The sequence below is a fragment of the Oratosquilla oratoria genome, chromosome 28, assembly GCF_046742065.1.
Source record: "Oratosquilla oratoria isolate Oo_2021 chromosome 28, ASM4674206v1, whole genome shotgun sequence".
NCBI classification, from domain to species: Eukaryota; Metazoa; Arthropoda; class Malacostraca; order Stomatopoda; family Squillidae; genus Oratosquilla; species Oratosquilla oratoria.
The window spans coordinates 42,349,903-42,373,161 of NC_134804.1; the positions used below are offsets into that span (position 1 = coordinate 42,349,903).

General features: G+C 40.7%; 2 protein-coding genes across 2 annotated transcripts in view; one reads left to right on the forward strand and one right to left on the reverse strand.

Moving 5' to 3' along the window:
- Positions 1-2,676, forward strand: part of LOC143040342 (pyruvate kinase-like) — a gene marked incomplete at its 5' end in the record, with an annotated part of 60,486 nt that extends 57,810 nt beyond the window's left edge. Inside the window, 1 exon segment of the mRNA XM_076211304.1 lies at positions 2,409-2,676. Within this exon segment, the coding sequence (XP_076067419.1) occupies positions 2,409-2,421 (13 nt within the window).
- A 4,696-nt stretch (positions 2,677-7,372) lies between these two features.
- Positions 7,373-14,907, reverse strand: LOC143040499 (polyubiquitin-like). Its single transcript, XM_076211591.1, has 3 exons — positions 14,874-14,907; positions 14,407-14,746; positions 7,373-7,433 (listed from the first exon to the last, which is right to left on the reverse strand). Exons 1-3 carry the CDS (start codon positions 14,905-14,907, stop codon positions 7,373-7,375), a joined length of 435 nt encoding a protein of 144 aa, XP_076067706.1.
- Between the last annotated feature and the right edge of the window lie 8,352 nt (positions 14,908-23,259).

Consider the following 23,259-nt stretch of genomic DNA (forward strand, 5'->3'; position numbering starts at 1 on the left):
TGTCATCGGAGTTGAATGGGTTAATCAACAATGCTAAATATATAGCAAAGACGCTGGCAACAACACTGAACAGGCCACCTCAAACCAACCATACATATATACATGCTTATCTTCATATCAACATTATGACGTTTCGAAACATATGGCCACCTCCTGGCAGGGATGTTCCCATTTGTTAATGTAAACCTCACACTATCACATATACTTATAGATTTCCCAATATACATAACGCGCCACAATAACTTTCTTAATCTGTTATGTTCTCCCTCAAACAACGGTAACCCTACACCAAAATTTGGGTGACAAAACAGTGTTGCCTTTATCATCTCTCCACAACTTACGCCAGAAAATAGGACTGTACCAGAAAATAGGACTGTAAACCAAACTATAAATACCCTTGGTTTACCTAACATATGAAATTTAAAAGCACGCATGACAGCGGCGCAAGACTGTCTGTAAGGATAGAAACGCTGGTAAACTGCAACCCATAGCAACAACCACCACGCTTAAAGCGGCCCCTAGACGTTCAATATTATTGCGCAATATTTTGGTTTGTGCAATATAATTGATCGTGTGTGGGCAATATTGAAAGGTGCAATATATTGTGTGATTTTCAAAAACTTGAAAATATATTGCGCAAACGGGATAACATTGTGTCGTCTGTAGGCTATATATATTGCGCAAACGGGATAACATTGTGTCGTCTGTAGGCTATATTGCGCAATATCCTGTCAGTGTCTCTCCAGCAGTCGTGTAAGGTGGTTGTGTCTCTCCTCAACCTCGCGTTATCATGAGTGACAAGAAAGCCGAAAAAGAATTCATTGCTGAATTTATTGAGGTGTACCGTAGTCTTCCCGCCTTGTGGGATGTGAAGTGCAAAGATTATACTAATCGTGCGAAAAGGGGGGAGCAGTAAGAAGTGCTGATAGAAAAGCACCGCGAAAAATACCCGGATGGTGATAAACAACAAGTAATAAACAAAGTTAATTCTTTGAGAACAAACTTCAGGAAAGAATTAAAAAGGATTCGCGATCCCAAGAAAAGTGATGCCAGTACAGAGGATGTGGAACCTACGTTGTGGTATTTTGACGAAATGAATTTTCTTGTAACTCAGGAAACACCTGCTGCTTCAATCAGCACGATGGACATATCTGCCCTTCTGCGAGCCTTTTTTCTTTCCTTTCTTATGACTTGCTGCCATAAGCAATGATCACGCAACAGAGATCACCGTCAGTCAACATATTCACGTTATGACGTTCTGGCAAGGACTGTTTGCACAATGTGGTTGCACGTCTGCGCTCACGATTGCGCAATATATTGCACAACCTTCAATATTGCCTACATACGGCACAATCTTTTGCACAACCCAAAATATTGTACAATAATATTGACCGTGTAGGGGCCAGCGCCAAAATATTGTGCAACCCACATTGCTCAATAATATTAAACGTCTAGGAGCCGCTTAAGAACAGAACATTGATACCTTACACAAGGCTACCACATGACAGGAAACAATCCTCTCAGTTGCTAATGTAAAGCTCTCCTTGCAATATCGCACCTACTGCTATCCTGTCCAATGTACACAATAAAGGGAATTGACAACATCAAAAGTGACAAAATTTTCACATTGAACGAGAATCAGACAAGAAACAATGGTCGCAAACTGCCCGGAAATAGATTCAATTTGGAAGTGGGTAGAAACAACTACGCCAACCGTGTAGTTAATGAATGGAATAAACTTCCTGCACAGATAGTGCAATGTAGTTCAGTTCGAAGCTTTAGGAATCATTTAGATAAACACCTAAGCAAGATGCTGTAATGATTATGATTTATTTTATATTATTTGTTTTTGTTTTGTTATCATTTGTCTGTTTGATTTTCATTTATTATTAGTTATATGTCAATTTATTATTATTTACTATTTACCTGTTTGTTTATTATTTAACTATACCTATGCATTTATTTATGTATTTTATTTGTTATTTAGATTATTATCGTTTTCATTTATTATTTAATTATTATTATTAATATGATTTTTTCGCATCCGACCTAGATATGGACCAAAAGGTCTCCTGTCGGCATGCCCCGCCTTTGTAATCCTTTGTTGTTAACTACCTACACTGATCTTTACCCCCTCAAAGTCATCAATCACACGACTACTACCAACAAGTATCCATTTTTGGTACCAGGCTATAGTTACTGTAGTATACGTGTATTAATCACGTCAGCTAAAGGATACAGTACAGACACAGCTATAAATGACAAATGTGCAAACAATAGGATCACTTTGGATTATTTTCATATGGTAAGCATTTTAAGCACTCATTTCTGTCCACTTTTTTTTTTTTCTTAATTTATTCCTGATTCTGGTTCCGAAATGTTATGGTAACACATGGTTTGATTTTCAGACTTGTCCCATGAGGAGGATCTTTTGAAACTATTCCTGAGCGCTGAATGGCCCACCGGCTCCGGCACTTGGCCTTCAAGCCAAAAATGTCATAAATCAATCAATCAAACTATCCCTGAGGAAGTGGCCCAGTAATCATCTATAAAGCACTGTATTTACACTACCCAAAGACTAAATTATATTGTAAGAATTAGTAGATATGTGTCTGCAAGAAAGGAGACAGTTGAAAATGATCATCTGACTAATTAACTTCCCATCTTGATGCTTTAGATTATGTAGATGTTTATCATTAAATTATGTGGGAATTATTTGTTTGACTGAACCTTCCTATAGTATAGGAGATGGTTAGTTTTCAGCATTTTTTTTTTTATTTGTACTGTCAGGAGGTTTTCCTCGCCTACTATGAATCCAGGTACGAGGTTTCACACTAGCGGTTTCAACCGCGGCGGTTCAATTACAATGTAAGTCAATGGAGGCGTTCACACGCAACCGCGCAGCTTTTGCCTCGGAAGGAGGAGGCGAGATTTGGAATCAAGACTCAAAAGTAGGCTATAGGGAACTGTTACCTCAACACCTCCAAGTAGTGTTCCCTGGGTTAAACCCCCATCCGGGAACTGATACCGAGAGTAAGGAAGCGGCCAAGACTGACATACTGTATTTAAATCGCTGCCAGTCTTCTATCCCACAAACTAACAATAACTTCATTCCTCCAATAAACAACAAGTACGCTGTCGATGGTGTGTGATGGTGGGGGCAGGAGATGGTGATTTCTGGAAACCCGCTTTTCAACCCACACAGCAGGGTTTTCCTTACTTTTACTCCTCCGGGGCTACAGCCCACAACCCACACGACAGGTGGTGTAGGCCCAGTGGTCGTCCAGTGAGGATGAGGACCCCCTAGACCCCCTAATGGGAACCACTTTGTCGTGGTGGGAAACTTGCGTGTCCCTATGAACTGAAGAGTAATGCTAGAGGGGTCTTCGGCCCCTGATCTGCCCTATGTAGGGGGAGAGAGATATCCATTCTTGTAAGGTCGACAGTGAGGGACCAGACCAAATGGTTCCCGGAGCTAGGCTGCATGTATGGGCCAGCGGTGCCGCCCACCAGAAGAACCACCTTATGAGATGGTCCTGTGTTGGATAGTTGAGTGTCTGAGCAGGGATGAGCTATGGGGGAGGCCTAGTTCCGTCGTAAACAAAATCTCGAATCATGAGGAGCTGCTATTTAAAACTTAGTCGCCTCCATAGGGACGAGGCACCCCGTCCGCGGTAGCTAGCGTTCGCTCTCTTCGTAATATCAGTAGGTGGGAATAATATGGTGTGATGCTAACAGCATAACAATCGGCGTAGTCTTGGAGATAGGAGGTGTTGAAGTCGAAGATGGGGTGTGGCAGCGAAAAAAATTAGACTACCATCACATTAATGTGTCGGAGTTGGACGCAGTTGTAAAGTAAGTCAGTTTGGCGCAGAAGTGGGGGCTACGTGAGATTGAAATCAAGACAGACTCAGCCACGGTGGCGGGATGGATGAACTCAATGCTGACGGCTGAGAAGAGAAGACACACTAAAGGGGCAACAGAGGTCATTGTGAAACGGCGCCGTTAAGATTAAGTTGTACCTCCCATAGACCTTTGGCAACGAGAGGCCAAAGGTCACTAGCCGTTCGGCGCGACGTTGGACCCCTTTTTTTCTTAGTCCAAGACATGATTTGAAACTGACCAGATGTGTTAGTGATTCGTGATTGGGGAGTGATATGAAATTTACCCCAGTCATAGACCTCATATAAACCCGATAATGTAAAGTTCAAATGCGACGAAGTGTGTGCCACAGTGAGGAGACGCGTTCTATGAGAGAACAAGTCTCCTCTCAACATATATCTTTATCTTTCCTTCCATTCTCATACCTATTCCTCCATGCTACGCCCTTAGTCGACGCGCACCGCGCCACCAACAAGACGAAGAAAATCACCAGGTGGCCCCTAGGCCATGGTAAGTTATAATACGATGTTTCAATGGAATATCCAAACAAAACAGAAAGTGAAATGGTTGTAGATTCAAAAAGACACATGGTGCTTTGTAATGCCATCGTACTTTTCAGGGCACGATGAGTCCCTGTTGATCGGGGTTTGGAAAAAAAGCCCCGGCGGATAAAAACCCAACATAGGGAACTCATTGGCGAAAAAAAAAACACCTTGAAAATACCCAGGCAGAAGAAAGCCCCAAATTATAAAAAAGCCCCAATTAGGCGAAAAAAAACAAGAAAATATCTTTAATCAAAACTACATGTTTATTGAGTAAGAGTAAGTTAACATAATACAAAATTTATTGACTAAATAATGTTTTCTGCATTAATAATTTTCTAGCAGATACTTTCTAAATATTTCACTAATCGTCGTGTTGTAGGGTCTAAACCAGTGGGTTTTTTTTTTTACTTTTTTACCATTGCGTAACCTTAAAAAAAAAAAAAAAAAAAAAACTCTTTCTCATTTTATTTCCATCGTAATAACAGGTTAGATAGGATGATGTCTATATTACATTATTACAATAACCAAGATTATGTCGTGTGTGCTAAATTATATTACGTATATGACATACATATACCAAAGGCTTTTTCCCCCTACATGGGGGGTAGCCAAAAAGAAAAAGGCATAGAAACCACTCCCACCCATTCCATTTCCTATGTATTCCACTCCCCTCCACCCTCCTCCCTCCCTCCTATCCTGGCACCACCTGGATGACGGGTCATCCCTGCATCCTGTCCACTGCCCTGGGTCAGAATCAGTGTCGCAAGACACAGCACATCCACAGCAAGGCCGCTTTATAAATTCGGCGACCCGACAAAATTAAAGATAATCGTGGCCCTTTACATCAAGGACAAAAACACCTAACTTGATATACAGGCATCTGATTTATTAGAGCTACCCAGTATGAGAACACAGGGTAGGCCAGAAGCTTGAGGAGATAATTTTTGGGCATCTTCAAAGTATCATGTGATCTCCCCCAGTCTAAAAACTTCATGTGGTCAAATACCACGCGTAGTTGATACTAGATACACTCCCTGAAGAAAGCTCAGATGAGCCGAAATCCGGATCGGGGATTATGTCCGTCTACGCAAAAGTTCTACAGAGTTTAGACCCTGCAACACGGTGATTAGTGAGATCTTTAGAGAATATCTGCAAGAAAATTATTAATGCAGAAAAAAGCATCACCTTCAACAAAATACATTTATAAGACTTCCTGCCTGTCTAAACTAGATAATATGTATAAAATACAATACAAAAATGATGTTATGAAATATTACATTTAAAGGAGTTTTAATATACTTAGTAAGGCAGATATTATAAAAACAGAATAATATAAGGATGATACAATACAAACACTACAAAATAATTTCATAGCACACTGGTAAAATTATACTAATCACCCACTTTCGGGGAAGAATAGGCGAAAATAAAAAGATCGTATATTTCGGTCACTATCTGGTGGAGAGAAGGATGTATATATATATATATATATATATATATATATATATATATATATATATATACGAAAGTAGTGAGGTGAACAGGTAGGGACGATGGCTCAGGTCACGTGTCCGGTGCTACGTGGAGATTGGTAGATTTTGTCCACTGTTAGTGGAGAGGGTAGCAGTCTATTTAGATCTAAGGAATTTATGCAGTCTGGTGACCATTGGCCATTGGAGATATTATATTTGGGAAAATTAATTAATAACAAGGATTCTTTTATTTTTCTTCTAAAACTGCATTTAGATTTACAAATTATTTCAGCGTCGTCCCATTTATTCGATGGTTTTTCTTGGCGACATGCTGAAATACGGCAGAGATTTCTTGCCCATATTTGACTGAACACTTGTGCTCTTTTATTCTGACGGTGAGGTCTCTACCCAATATACACCATTACAATCTAAACAAGGTAATAAAACTCGTGGAGTTTATAGATTACATTGTTTAGATTGTAATGATGTATATTGGGGACGTGCTGGAGGCATCTGGATACTGCAATATCCTCCAGACACGCAGGTTGCGTCGAAATAATCCACCAGACAATGAAGTTGCTCGGGAACAATAGTTTTACAAAGGATTGCAGAGAAGTATGCCAACAGGAGACCTTTTGGCTCATAAGGTTGTTTCCATCCACTTCCAATTAACCTATTTCTTGACATTTTGAGACCATTATTTCTTGTCGGATTCTCATTTTGTGTGAAAATTTTGTCACTTTTTGATGTTGTCAATTCTCTTTAGAATCTTAAAGACCTGTGTCAAGTCACCTCTGAGTCTACGCTTATTTAAGGCAAAAAACAGATTCATGTTTTAGTCGATTTTTGTATGATTTATTCTTGATATTTGGAATTAGTTTTTTGTTTCGCCGTTGTACTTTTTCTAATCTGTCAATGTATTGAGATTCAATGACCAGGGTGGTTTCAGCACTTGGTTAATTTGGAAGTGGGTAGAAACAACTTCGCCAACCGTGTAGTTAATGAATGGAATAAACTTCCTGCAGAGGCAGTGAAATGTAGTTCAGTTCGAAGCTTTAAGATTCGTTTAGATAAACATTTAAGCAAGATGCTGTAATGGTGTGATTTATTTTATATTATTTGATTGTTATCATTTGTCTGTTTATTTATTATTTGCTTGATTTCCATTTATTGTTATTTATTTGTCAGTTTATTATTATTTCCTATTTACCTGTTTGTTTATCATTTAATTATACCTATGTATTATTTATCTTATTCATTATTATTTATATTATTATGATTTCTATTTTATTTTATCTGGTTTTATAATATATATATATATATATATAAATATATATATATATATATATATATATATATATATATATATATATATTTCTTTTTCTCGCATCCGACCTAGTTATGGACCAAAAGATCTGTCGGCATGATCCGCCTTTGTAATCCTTTGTAAATTGCTTGACGCACCTAGGAATATTACTGCAGACTAGGTTCCAACTGATTCGAAACTGGTATGTCACGGACTTCTGTGTTTTGCCTGAAAAGGGTAACAATTGTGCATCAGTTAACGGACATTTGCTGTCATGTCAAACCTGTCATTCCTATCTCCCGCCCACTTCCCTGGTTCAGAAGCAATGTAGCAAGACACAGTACATCCACAGCAAGCCGCTTCACTTAATCGGCGACCCTCCCTCTCTGTCGTCTTATGCGGAAGAGGAGAGGACGGGGAGAAATCCCTTGGGGCTACGGCAAAATATCACTCACACATACACACTCCCTAATCCTTCTCTGTCTCCTGTCCCCTCCCTTCCTTTCATCATGGAATCATTTATACCCATCCATTCTCCACTCATCCCTATCTCCTCCCTTCTCCCTTCCTTGCTCAACAGACATTCCCCTCTTGCTCAAAGCCCCTTTCGTCCATCCATCCATCTTATCCTCGGTCGTCCCCGTAAGTTCAGTCCATATGTCTTTGGCTTCCACACCTTTTCTACTAATCTTTCTTCACTCATTCTTCCCGTGTATCTAAACCATTCAAATACTCTTTCATAAGTCCTGTCATCTCCTTTACCACCCACATTATTCTCCTCACCTCCTCGTTTCTCATTCAGCCCAGTGTTGTAACCCATACTATACTTCTCAGACATTTCATCTCAAACTCATTTAACTTTTCCTCTCTGCCTCTCTTATATTCCAAATTTCTGTCCCATACAGTGTCCTCTTTGCATTCATTCCCAGATGTCTATTTCTCAACACACACACACACACACACACACACACACACACACACACACACACACACATACATATATGTGTGTATATATATATCAAATAATTTATCACGAGTCCACTGCTGAACAAAGGCCCCTTTCATAGTATTCCATGATTCGTACGACCGCGCCAACCTCTGTCATGTTACTTCTGCAAACTCCTCTATCTTGTCTCTCCACCTTCTGTCTGGTCTCCCTCTTCCACGCTTCCTGTCTCGCGGCATCCACTCATTAACACATTTGCTCCATCGCTCATCAGTCGTTCGCACTAACCTGCCCAGTCCCACTTCCTCTCTTTTACCGCCTCCACAATATACTGTATTTCACTCTAGTCTGCTCTCTCACCCAACTTGCTCTCTTTCGGTCTCTCAACGTTATTCCCATCATTAATCTCTCCATTCTCCTCTGTGCAGTCCTTAGTTTTGTTTCCATCGCCTTCGTTAGTTTCCAAGTCTCACGCCCGTAGATTTTTGCTGCCAGAATGCACTGATTGTAAACTTTACGTTTTAAACATAAAGGTAGAGAGAGTGGAGGATCGTTGTGTATGGGTGATGTGATGCATGGAAGGGAATGGGTGGGGGATGGAGGTAAGTATGAAGTATATTTTGACGCAGCACAAAGGAATTTCTCCCAGTCTTCTCTTAATTTGCATGAGGGGACGGAGAAGGGAGGTCGCTGATTAAATGAATCAACCTTGCTCTGGATGTGGTGTGTATTGCTACATTGCTTCTGACCCAGGACAATGGGCGAGATGTAGGAATGACCAGTCATCCAAAGGGAGCCAAGATGAGAGGGAGGGAGCGGGGTGAGTGGGAGTGGAGTATGTGGGGATGGAATGGATGGGAATGGATTTTATGCCTTTGTTTCTGATTAAGTGAAGCGGCATTCCTGTAGATGTACTCTGTCTTCCTGCATTGCGTTTGATCCAAGTTAGTTGGCGGATGCAGGGATGACCCGTCATCCATGAGGAGCTCAGATGGGTGGGGTGGAGGGAGTGAAATGGGTGGGTATACGTACGTTCCCCTGACTTAGCTACCTCCCTTATACTGTATATGAGTGTGCGTGTGTGTGTATATATATATATATATATATATATATATATATATATATATATATATTATATATATGTATAATATATATATACAGTATATATATATATATATGCAGTATATATATATATATATATGTCTACTCAGGTCAGGTCAAACCGGGTAGCTGCTTCAGTTAGCGATATGGCGAGTGAACGTGTCACTGTGTTCAGCACCGAAGAGGTACAATCTCTACTTAGTAGAATTGAAGCCTTGGAGGATGCTGTTAAGTGCCTTAAGGAGGAGAATCGAGTTCTCCGCTCGAAGGCCCATGATACGGAAGGCAATATTAGCGATGAGCATGGATGGAATACGGTGAGAAATAAGATGCGGAAAAGTGGAAAAAATTCCTCACCAGCCCCACTGAAATGCAAAAACTCGTTTCAAGTGCTGGCAAATCTGCAGGAAGAAGGAACTAATGAAATCCAAGAGATGAAGAAAAGGGCAGACGCTGGATCCCTGCCCACAGGTAAGATTTTGGTAGTAGGAGACAGTCAAGTGAGGTATTTAGACAGGGTTTTCTGCGACAAAGATAGGAAGCATAGGACGCAGGTGTGTTTCCCCGGCGCGGGCATAGGTGATGTTAGAGATAGGATTGAAGAGTGTCTAGTAGGGGAAGGTAAGGACCCAGTAGTTTGCTTAAGTGCCGGAGGAAATGATATAGGTAAGGTAGGAAGTGAGGAATTATTTGCGCGGTACCGAGATGCGCTAGACAAGATCAGAAATAGGGGAGGTGTTCCTGTAGTATGTGGAATCCTTCCGAGGCGTAGAGTTGGAGGCATGTGGCATTCCAGGGCTATTGCAATGAATTGCAGGCTGGCAAAACATTGTAAGGCTAATGGATGGGCATTTGTCGACAACTGGGACCGCTTTTATGGTAAGAATCACCTATACACAAGGGACGGAGTGCACTTGTCTCCCAAAGGATTTCGGCTCCTTGCTGAATCCCTTGAGCGAGAAGTAGGCATCCTACAGGGTTTTTTCGGGTAGATTATGTGGGAGTAGGGGGGGAAGTATCGGAATATAGTTTAGGAAATAGAAACAACTTAGAGGACTGTACAAAAAATCACCAAAGCAGGTGGAGGGAAGATAAACTTAAAGTTTACTATACAAATAGTAGGAGCATAATTAACAAAATTGATTTGCTGCGAGGTAAAGCATGCGTAGAAAATTTCGATATTATAGCCATTACTGAATCCTGGATCAACATGGCTGATAAACATTTCCTTCCGGAAATCGAAATAGAAGGATATAAGTTTTTTCATAAGGATAGGGTCGGCAGGAATGGGGGAGGTGTAGCACTTTTCGTTAAAAATACATTAAACTGTATTATCAACAATTCGATTAAGGAAGAGGACTGTACGGAATCTATTTGGGTAGAGATTATAGGCAAGAATAAGAAAGTTATTATTGGCGTCTTGTATAGACCTCCTAACCTTAGCATTGAGCAGACTGATTCCCTAATTCATGAAATTCACAGAGCGTCCCAGTACAAAAACGTTGTAATCATGGGAGATTTTAACTATAGAAACATTGACTGGGAAACCTTAATAGGAGATCATGAAGCGAAACAATTCCTAGATGTGGTGCAGGATAATTTCCTAAAACAAATGATTACCGATCCTACGAGGGGACAAAATACCCTGGACTTAATTCTAACAAAAAATGAGCACCAAATTAGCAGCATAATAGTGGGCGATAGTCTAGGCTTTAGCGATCATCAAGAAATAAGATTTAATATTATCTGGGAAAAAATAAAAAGTACAAATAACGTTCAAGTACCAGACTTCAGGAAAGCAAACTTTGACAATATAAAAACCTATTTGAAATTGAATACGAAAAACAATCCGGACGTTTCAAACATTCTTGATTCTCGTTGCGGGGCTGATAATCAGAAGTGGGTCAAGGAGGATACGCGTACCTTGGGTCAGGTCTGGGTCAAAGAGAGAAATACGCATACCTTAGATCAGGTCTGGGTCAAAGAGATTGATGCGCGTGCCTTGGGTCAGGTCGATTCGGGGCGACGGCCCAAAAATCAGGTCAGTACTTTGGATGAGATGTATAGCAATCTGGCAGATCTAATTATTAATGCACAAAACACATTTATCCCCCTAAAGTCAATACGAAAAAATAGTAATACTCCCAAATGGATGACGGACAGATTGAAACATGAGATCGGAATTAAAAGAGGACTTTACGTAAAAATAAAAAACGGGGAATCACACCTTAGATCAAGATATAACGAAATGGCAAAGCTGGTTAAAAGGAATACACGTTCAGCGAAACGTAATTATGAAATCAAGGTTGCCAGTCAAGCAAAATCAAACCCAAAGGGTTTCTTTCACCTCTATAGAACAAAAAATAAAGAAAGAATAGGACCAATTAAAAACGATGAAAATGTCATGATAGAATCGGAAGAAAAAATGAGTGAGGAGTTTAACAATTATTTTCTATCGGTGTTTACTAATGAGAGGTTAGATAAAGTACCTGACTGCGATCCGATTTTCAGAGGGGATGAAGAAAATAGCCTAACTAATATCAGTATTAGTAAAGAAGAAGTTATCAAGCAGATTGACAGACTTAAAGCTACAAAATCTCCGGGTCCGGACGAAATTTTTCCAAGAATGCTTAAAGAGTGTAAATTTGAAATCTGCGACCAGTTAACTGAAATATTCAATAAATCGGTAGACACTGGTTCTGTTCCAACTGCTTGGAGGCAGGCAAACGTTGTTCCTGTTTTTAAGAAGGGAGATAGATCGACCATATGCAACTACAGGCCAATCAGTTTGACATCGGTTATAGGAAAAATGCTTGAATCAATAATAGTAAATAGACTCAGAGAACACATTGAAGGGCATAATTTAATTCGTGATTCACAGCATGGTTTCTCCAAAGGTAAGTCATGCGTGACTAATCTTCTATCCTTTTACACTAAGGTATATAAGGCGTCAGACAACAATGAAAATTACGATGTTATTTACCTTGACTTTAGCAAAGCGTTCGACAAAGTGCCACACCAGAGACTACTAAATAAAATCAAAGCCCATGGCATAGGAGGAAAAGTGTTAGAATGGATTAGAGCTTGGATTAGTAACAGAAAACAGCGGGTCACCATAAATGGAATAAAATCTAGGTGGGGCAATGTTACTAGCGGGGTCCCCCAGGGCTCGGTTTTGGGTCCCTTATTGTTCATTATGTATATAAACGACTTAGACGATGGGTTGAATAGTGATGTTAGTAAGTTTGCGGACGACACTAAAATAGGACGCCTAATTAGGTCAGGAGAAGACGCCCAGATTCTGCAGGATGATCTTAATAAACTGTTAACATGGTCGGTGAAATGGCAAATGAACTTCAATATCTCTAAGTGTAGCGTGTTAAACGTAGGGCTACACAACCCCGAAAATAGATACAACTTAGATGGCACGTTCTTAGAAAAATCTGAGTGCGAGAGGGACTTGGGAGTTCTGGTGAGTCCGGACCTTAAAACCAGGAAGCAGTGCATTAGCGCCAGAAATAAAGCAAATAGAGTATTAGGCTTCATTGCTAGGACGGTAACAAATAGAAGTGCAGAGGTAATTATTAAACTCTATCTAGCGATAGTTAGACCCATCCTTGACTATGCGGTACAGTTTTGGTCTCCGTCCTACAAAATGGACATAAATTCACTAGAATCAGTACAGAGAAGAATGACCAAAATGATACAAGGACTCGGAAATTTGCCTTACGAAGAGAGGCTTAGGCACCTAAACTTACACTCTCTGGAAAGACGCAGAGTGCGGGGTGATCTAATAGAAGTGTTCAAGTGGATCAAAGGCTATAACAAGGGTGATGCAAACAAGGTCATCATAATAAAACAACAGGGCAGGACTCGCAGTAATGGGTATAAACTGGACAAATTTAGATTTAAGAAGGAAATAGGCAAGAATTGGTTTACAAATAGGGTGGTCGATGAATGGAATAAACTTAGTAACCACGTAGTAAGCGCTGAAACTATCAGTTGTTTTAAAAAACGATTAGACAACTTTATGGATGGGGACGACAGGTGGTGATGGATACGGAGCTGCCTAGTGTAGGCCTTATGGTCTTTTGCAGTCTCCTTTATTTCTTATGTTCTTATGTTCTTATATATATATGTATATATATATATGTATATATATAATGTATTAAGTTTCTCTTTCTGGCAAATTCTTGAAATATTGAATTATTATTAAATACGAGGAGGTAAAGAATGCACTTGGAGAAACAGACAAATGCAAATTAATAAAGAGCTTAGTTATCTTCTGGGTTCAAGTCGTCTCACTTTGAAATTCTCTTTGTTATGACTCTCGGAGCCTGTAAGTTACCAGGATTGAGAGTTGAAGGAGATTCGGTGGCATAACAATATATATATCTATATATATATATATATATATACATATATATATATACAGTATATATATATATGTATATATATACATAATATATATATATATATATATATATATATATATATATATATATATATATATACATTATTTGAATGATGGAGAACATAATCACAGGGGAAGGCACGGAACCCTCAACACTAACGTTTCGTTCGCGTAGATTCCGTAGAACGTTAGTGTTTAGGGTTCCGAGCCTTCCCCTGCGTTTGTTCTCCATCATTCAAATAATTTGTCTAAAATACTTATCAATATACATATATATATACATATATATATACATATACATATATATATACATATATATATATACATATACATATATATATACATATATATATATACATATACATATATACATATATACATATACATGTATATATATAAGATCTAGAATGATGGCACGATCTTTTTAACATCGGATATGCAACTGTCATCATCATCATTATTACTGCTCCACGCTGGTTCTTCACTCAGGTCCCTCTCATAAAGACACCGAAAAAGAGTACGGCGACAACTACCAAAGACACACACACACACACACACACACACACACACACACACACACACACACACACACACACACACACACACACACACACAAACAGAAGCCACTATTATCACTAAATACTACTGCAACCTCTCCCCCAAACACCACCACGAAAACCACAATTTCATGCATCATTGTAATCCAGGTTGCAAAGCAAGACATCATAAATTGTTCTCACCATGAGCACATGTCGCTTCCATCCATAGAGGCGTTTGTGTCTTTCATTTCCACTTGAAAAGAAAGTCCCGGCGTCCCTGGTGTGAGTAAGTCGTAGTGGATCTGTGGATCCAATAAGCTAGGGCCTGGGCACAACCACCAAGCCCCACCAAGACGAAGAATCAGATGTATCTGAGACCCTGCGCTCACAGCGCAGTCCTTGAGGGTGCTGCGGTTCTTCAACCGTTTTCCATTAAATATGTTACGTTGCTGATCAACTGGAATACCTCTCTTGTCACTTATGACCGCTTTCAGTTCTGCAACCGTCGTAGTTGGATACAGATTACCAATTGCAAAATTACCTGTTTGAGTCAATATTTCTAATTCAAATTTTCCTTCTTGCTCCTCGTTTGACTCTGAATAGAGTTAAATCGTGGGAAAATGCTGGGGACTCTGAAGGTGTGGGAGCCCCGACGTCTATTTGCTCACGGGAAACAACAGACGCTTCCAACAGAGCATTCATGGCGGAGACAGCCAAGTCGACGTCGTCATCTTGCCTCTTGAAGAGGCTGCTCATAGTCGATACTAGGTTGTTCATTCTCCGGGGTGGGTGAAAGTTCTCGGTAAGCTAAGGCAGCCTGGTGTTTTCCCCAGAGTAGTCTACAAGTTTCTAAGACGAGATAGGGGTGGCCAGGAGACTTGGAGTTGAAGGCTGAAATAGATATATGTAACTCTGAGGTCACCTTAGGGATATTCATTCAACTTAACATCAACCAAGAAAGTTAGAAAGGGAGTAGGAGGCTTAGTCGTAGGGACAGACAGAAAAATTGGAAATATTTTTAGTGGTAGGTAAACTGAAATGAGATGAAATAGGAAAGTTAGTAATGACATTAATGTCAGAAGAAGAGAAAGCTTATGTAGGTGTTTGTGCGTGTAATCATGTTTTTCTTTGAGATATGCTTGTGTGTGTATGCTACGCATAAAGGGTTGTTTCCTCTAAGCAGGTGTACATTCAACTGGCCGACGAAAAAGACTTCCTGAAGCAGCGGAGCCATTTTGCCGGCGAGAGGAGAACAAGTGGTAATATTATATATATATATATATATATATATATATATATACACACAGTATATATATCTTTTTTCAACCACATTAACTTTTTCACTTTAATTCTATGTCATCACGATCGAGACTGACAATGCACTCGACGGAGACATATGCGGAAACTGATACGTAGTGAAGCCAAGGACTCGAACTCAGCTCCGACGTACCAAGTGAACAGTGACTCTAACCACAGTGGCTAGAGTCACTGTTCACTTGGTACATCGGAGCTGGGTTCGAGTCCTTAGCTTCACTACGTATCAGTTTCCGCATATTTCTCCATCGAGCGCATTGTCATTCTCGATCGTGATGACATGGAATTTAAGTGAAAAAGTTAATGTGGTTGAAAAAATATTAATATCTGCACTGAGGACCATTAAGTGTGTGTATATATATATATGTATATGTATATATATATATATATATATATATATATATATATATATATTGTCACGTGGGTCACGTGACGAGACTTGGAGGGCTGTCGGCGCGGACGTCTCATCCCCCGCTGACCACGTGATTCGGCCCGAGACGAAGCTTGGTGCTGGTGAGCCAGAGCACCTGACCTGCCGAGGAATGTGGCGTGAGGTCATGCTTGGCTTTCAGGCCTGCCAACTGTCATTCTACGAGGTCACTACTGCTGTGCGCATGCGCAGATCGCCACCACCCACTCTCCCTCACCCTACCGGATGTATAAGAGGGAAGGACAGAGAGGGATAGTACACACACCTTACGGCCGTCTGCCGTTGAGGGCGGACCCCCCCCCCCTCCCAGTTCCACGGAGGGAGGGCACCAGGACAGAAGGAGACCACGAGGAGCAGGAGACCAGGAGGAGACGTGCGCCCGTCCACCAGGACAACAAGGGGACTCGTCGGAGCAGGAGACCAAGGAGGAGACGTGCGCCCGTCCACCAGGACAACAAGGGGACTCGTCGGAGCAGGAGACCAAGGAGGAGACGTGCGCCCGTCCAAGGACACAAGGGGACTCGTCCGAAGAAGGAGACTACGCTCGAGGAGATCCTCGCGCCCGCAGTGCGAGGAGTGGTTTAGTATACATGTAGACTTGTAGTCTTGTAGACATCACGCTGGTGATATTTATTATTTATGTGGTTTTGAGAAGTAGATAGGATAGTGCTCTGTGTTATATCCAATAAAAACACGTGTTGTGTTACCTTGGTGTTTCTTTTCTCTCTCGCCCGAATTCTCAATGATACCGAGTATAAACCTTTATTTGTACCCCCCTGACATATATATATATATATATATATATATATATATATATATATTCGGTTGAGATGTGAATATATATTGAAAATACATATAACATGTTTACATGTAGATAAAATTAAAAGTATAACGAGCGAGGACTGAACCCGACCAGCCATAACACATTTATTGAGAATCTGCTACCTTTCCTCACGCTTGCCGCTGGATACTTAGAACCCAGCACATCGCGGCAAGTCTGATCACAATCAGTCAAAGCTAGTAAAAGGATACGTTGTAAATATGCGCGGCTATACACGATTTTTCGTGTACATCGCCCGTGGGAGAGGCGGAGCTGACAAATAGTCTGTACGGTGTGGTTTTGGTGTGATGTGTCGTATCAGGTGTTTGTGTTTAGCGTGCATTTTTTCTAAGTGCCTTATGTGAAGTTTGTGTTTGTGTTGGTTGAGTGGACAGATGTAGGAATCTCGATGTAGGAGCTCAGCGGTTCTGAAGTCTCTCCATCGCGAACCGGTGATGAACTTGACATTCTGAACCTTCTGATGGTCGTAGTTGTTAGTGGGACATGGGTGAGGGTCTTACGCAGCCTTCTTTGGGGGTGGGGGAGGTCAAGAGTTGAGGCTGATGTGGGGAACTAGAGGGCTGCGCAAGCAGGGAACGGGTGATGGGGACCGACTTCGCCACAGGTGGTGCCAGCTGAGTAGTGTCAGTTGCCTTTCTCTTTTCAGCGCAGGAGTTGTAGATGGCACTGTGGGTTCCTTCACAAAGAAGACACTTGAGCTTCGCAGGCGTACATTCCCCATAACGACGTCCTTCGGAAGCACACTTAGGCAGAGGACAGGAACGTGAGGTATGCTTCAAGGAGTAACAAATCAAGCATTGCCTGACCTTAAGCTCCTTTATCTCTAACCTCTGATGGGGGCACGTAAATAAAACTGATCTTGAGTCCGATCTGAAGAACTTTCTCCAGGTCTGACTTAGATTAAAAAGAAACCTTGATGGTGTCTGAGGCTGGAGGCCGGAAGGTGTCACTGAAATCAACACTCGCAGTTTTTTCCCTCAGGTCACGTAGTATAGCTTCCTTATCTCCAAGAGAGTCAAGGACTATACTGTCTACGTACAAGGACGCTCTCACACATTCGTGGGTGGGAATGATCCTGCTGGGAGAGAATCCCAGCTTTTCCAGTCTCTCCACAGTCCTCCTCTCGAAGCAGGCGTCGAGACTCTCCTGATCCATCAGATGGAAAAGAATATTAGTCCGACCCGTCTGGGCGAAGCGCACAGAAGCACTGTCTACCGCACCTCTTAAACGGATGGCATCATCTATGAGCGAGACGACATCCGGGAGCGAATTGCCTCTCACGAAAACAATTTGGAAGTTAGTCTTCATGATGAGGGCTGTCATGTTCCATGACGCGTCACTGACAAAGGACGCGGGTATGGTGCCAAGCCACGTCTTAGCTGGAGCCACAGCGCCCGCTTTCTAGGTAACTTGTAAAACGTGTGGGGCTACCTAAAAATGTAGTTAGTAAGATATCAAATTGTAGATATGAGTATCTTATATAACATCAACATCCAAGACAACATCAATAAGATGACTGGGGATTTGATATGGGCTAAAGCAGTAGCACGCTTTGTCATCTTGGACAAAATACACTAAGCCCCTGATCCAGACGGACAGCACAGCTACGCGACGACCAACAGGCGGATATTTTGTCCACCCGCTGCGACAACTCGTCACACCGCCGGATGACGTCGAGTGGGGGACCAACCAGACACATTGCAACGTTCCCTTTCTCTGTTATATATATATATATATATATATATATATATATATATATATATATATATATATATATATATATATATATATATATATATGTATATTTTCTGGTGGAAGGTAAGTTGAGAGTGGAGGACAGATAGAGGAAGAGGAAAGGGACAAAAGGTAGGGAGGTGCTTAGAGTGAACTCTTTAAACGAATAGGAAAAGGAGAAGGAGTACAAGAGGAAGCTGAAGGAGGAGTGGGGGGGAGTGAAGGATAGAGTAGAGGTAGGTGTGGAGGAGGAATGGGGATGGTTCAAGGAGGGAGTCACAAAGTGTGCAAAGATGGTGTGTGGAACAAGAAGGTCAGGAGGAAAGAGAAGGAAAGGTAGTGAATGGTGGGATGAGGAAATGAAGAAGGTTGTAGAAGAGAAGAAGCGAGCTCTTACAGATTGGTTACAAAGTAAGACGAGGGAGTCATATGAGACGTACAGGGAAAAGAAAAGAGAAGTAAAGAAAAAGGTAAAGGAGGCAAAGAGGAGAGCAGATGTAAAATGGGGTATGAGTGTGACAGAAAATTTTGAAAGTAATAAAAAGATGTTTTGGAAAGAAAGTCAAGCATAAATACACATGGGAGAGGGTGGTGGAGAGAAAGGTGGTAGATAGCGCTTTAATGGACTATGTAGTGGTAAATAGGATTATGATAGCAAGAGTTAGGGATGTACATGTGCTAAGGGGAGAGGGTGGGGGAATATCAGATCATTTTCTGGTGGAAGGTAAGTTGAGAGTGGAGGACAGACGGAGGAAGAGGAAAGGGACAAAAGGTAGGGAGGTGTTTAGAGTGAACTCTTTAAACGAATAGGAAAAGGAGAAGGAGTACAAGAGGAAGCTGAAGGAGGAGTGGGAGGGAGTGAAGGATAGAGTAGAGGTAGGTGTGGAGGAGGAATGGGGATGGTTCAAGGAGGGAGTCACAAAGTATGCAAAGATGGTGTGTGGAACAAGAAGGTCAGGAGGAAATAGAAGGAAGGGTAGTGAATGGTGGGATGAGGAAATGAAGAAGGTTGTAGAAGAGAAGAAGCGAGCTTACACAGATTGGTTACAAAATAGGACGAGGGAGTCATATGAGACGTACAGGGAAAAGAAAAGTAAAGAAAAGGGTAAAGGAGGCAAAGAGGAGAGCAGAAATAAAATGGGGTAAGAGTATGACAGAAAATTTTGAAAGTAATAAAAAGATGTTTTGGAAAGAAATTAAGAGAGGAAGAGGAGGCGAATCAAGTAGAGAAGAAAAGGTAAAAGGTGCAGATGGAGAGATGATAATGGAGGAGAAGGCAGTAAGGGGAAGATAGGCAGAATATTTTAGGGAGTTGCTTAATGTGAAGGAGGATAGGGAGGGAAAGATAGCTGCAGTGGGAAATGCTAAGAAAATGAAAGTGATGAGTGAGGAAAATGGAGGAGAAACAAGGAAGGATGAAGTGAAGGCAGCAGTTAAGATGATGAAAGCAGGTAAGGCACCTGTTCTGGATGGATGCCATGCAGAATGTCTTAAAAAAGGAGGTATAGTGATGGTGGACTGGTTGGTGAGGTTATTTAATGTTTACTGGAGAGAGGGTAGAGTGCCAGAGGACTGGAGGAGTGCTTGTATAGTTCCACTTTACAAGGGAAAGGGGGACAAGTGTGAATGTAGTAGTTTCAGAGGGATTAGCTTGTTAAGTGTAGTTGGGAAGGCTTATGGGAGGATCTTGATTGAGAGAATTAGGAGAGGAACAGAAGGAGTAATTGGTGAGGAACAGTGTGGGTTTAGGACAGGTAGAGGTTGTGTAGATCAGATTTTTGTGGTAAGACAGATATGTGAGAAAGCTATAGGTAAGGGGAAGGATGTTTTCTGGGCCTTTATGGATCTGGAAAAGGCTTACGACAGGGTAGACCAAAAGGCACTGTGGGAGGTTGTGCGGATATACGGGATAGGAGGAAAGCTTCTGGGAGCTGTCAAGATTTTTTATGAGAGTAATAGAGCTTGTGTCAGGATTAGAAATGGAGAGAGTGAGTGGTTTGAGGTAAAGGTGGGACTTCGTTAGGGATGCGTTATGTCACCCTGGCTGTTCAACTTATACATGGATGGGGTAGTGCGAGAGGTGAATGCAAGGGTAGTGGATCAGGGATTGGAGATGGTTAAAGAAAACGGAGTAAAGTGGGAGGTGAGCCAGTTGTTGTTTGCGGACGACACTGCGCTTGTGGCAGGATCGTGGAGGGACTGAGGAAGTTGGTGACAGAGTTTGGGAGAGTGTGTTATAGAAGAAAGCTGAAGATAAATGTGGGCAAAAGTAAGGTGATGAGATGTACAAGGGGTGAAAGTGGCAGTAATCTGGAAGTGAATATTAAGGGAGAGCGACTGGAGGAAGTGGATAGTTTTAGATATTTGGGTGCAAATGTGGCAGGAAAGGGTGGAGTGAAGGTGGAGGTAGAATGTATATTGAGAGAAGCGAGTAAATGCCTTGGTGGATTAAAAAGTGTAATGAGGAATAGACATTTGGGAATGAATGCTAAGAGGAGACTGTATGAAGGAGTGATTGTGCCAACAGCACTGTATGGAGCAGAGACATGGAACATAAGAGAGGAAGAGAGAAGGAGTTTGAATGTGTTAGAGATGAAGTGTCTGAGAAGTATGATGGGGGTTACTAGGCTAGATAGAGTGAGAAATGAGGAGGTGAGGAGGAGAACAGGGGTGGAAAGGGAGTTGGGAGATAGGGTTGATGAAAGAATATTAGGATGGTTTGGACACATGGAAAGAATGAGTGAAGATAGACTAGTAAAGGAGGTGTGGAAGGCGGATGTGGAGGAAATGAACATGAGCGGACGTCCTAGGATGAGATGGATGGATGGGGTGAAAGGGGCTTTGGGGAAGAGGGGAATGTCTGTTGAGGAAGGACGGGAGAGGACAGAAGACAGGGGTGAATGGAGAATGGTTGTATATGGAAAATGTTGTGATGCATGAGGTGGATTGGACGGGGGAAGGGGGGGGGGGTGAGGTAGTGCGTGTGAGCAAAATTTTTGATGCAGCCCGAATGGATTTCTCCCCGTCCTCTCGTTTATGTGGGGAGACGGAGAGCGGGGGTCGCCGATTTAATGAAGCGGCCTTGCTGTGGATGTGCTGTGTCCTGCGACACTGCTTCTGACCCAGGGCAGTGGACAGGGTGCAGGGATGACCCGTCATCTAGGAGGTGCTAAGATGGGAGGGAGGATGGAGGGGTGTGGAGTGTTTTCAGGGATGGAATGGGTGGGAATGATTTTATGCCTTGTCCTTTTTGGCTACCTCCCTGGTAAGGGAAAAAAAAGCCTTGGTATATGTATGATGTACGTATATATATATATATATATACATATATATATATATATCGACCAGCTTGACTTCAAACACTATTCCTCAAAAGAAGCCACGCAGGCAAAACCAGTCAGGAATAAAAAAGTATTTCCCTCAGCCCGTGTTTCCTTTACCTCCTATCCACATTCGTCACAATGTTCACACATTATCATTATTATCATTATTGTTATTCATTTCTATTTATCACTGTTATTATTACTATCATTATTATTATTATTATCATTATTATTGTTACTATTATTATTATTAGTGTTACTATTATTATTATTACTAATATTATTATTGTTATTATTATTATTATTATTATTATTTATCATTGTTATTATTATTATTATTATTATTTATCATTGTTATTATTATAATCATTATTATTATTGTTGCTGTTATTATTGTTGTTGTTATTATGGCTATTATTATTATTGCTATTATTATCATAATTCATTAATATTATTTATTATTCTTATTACTCTTACTATTATTATTTTTATTATACATTATGGCTGAGCGGGTTAGGGCGTCGTTACATGCGGCAAAGGTCGAGGTGAGGGCGGTTCGAGTCCTGCCACCTACAAAGTTGAACCAAGGTCATGGTTCATTAAATTCCACGCTACAAAGCCCTTTGTGAAGGGCACCGTCCTGGCCTCCCAATAGGGGGAAGTGTGTGACGTTAAACCATACTATCATTATTTACTATTATTATTTATCATTATCATTAATTATTATTATTAAATATTATTACTATTGTTATTATTACTTTTATTATTAGATATTACTATTATTGATATCATTATTAATTATTATTATTATTATCATTATTATTAATATTATTATCATTACTATTATTATCATTATTATTATCATTATCATCATCATTACTATTATTGATATTATTATTATTATTATTACTATTATCATTATTACTACTATTATTATTATTATTACTATTACTACTACTATTATTGTTATCATTATTATTACTATTATTATTATATTAATAAAGTGGCACTGGTTCACTGGCACTGTGTTGTGCGGTCGTAGAATAATTATTATCATTATTATTATTATTATCATCATCATCATCATCATCGTCATCATCGTCATCATCATCATCGTCATCATCATCATCATCATCATCAATTATTAATTATTATTATTATTATTATTATTATTATCATTACTATTATTATTATCATTATATCAATAAAGTGGCCCTGGTTCACTGGCAATGTTGTGCGGTTGGTGTTGGTGTTGTGTTGTGCCCGCGCGTCTTAAAAAGACGCGCGGGCATTTTTTGGGCTTTGATTTTCGCACTCTCTTCACAGCCAACTTAATTTTAAGTTAAAAGGAAATTGTAAGTTATGTACAAATTATAGTAATTAGTTGCACTTCACCTTTTTCTTACCCCGGT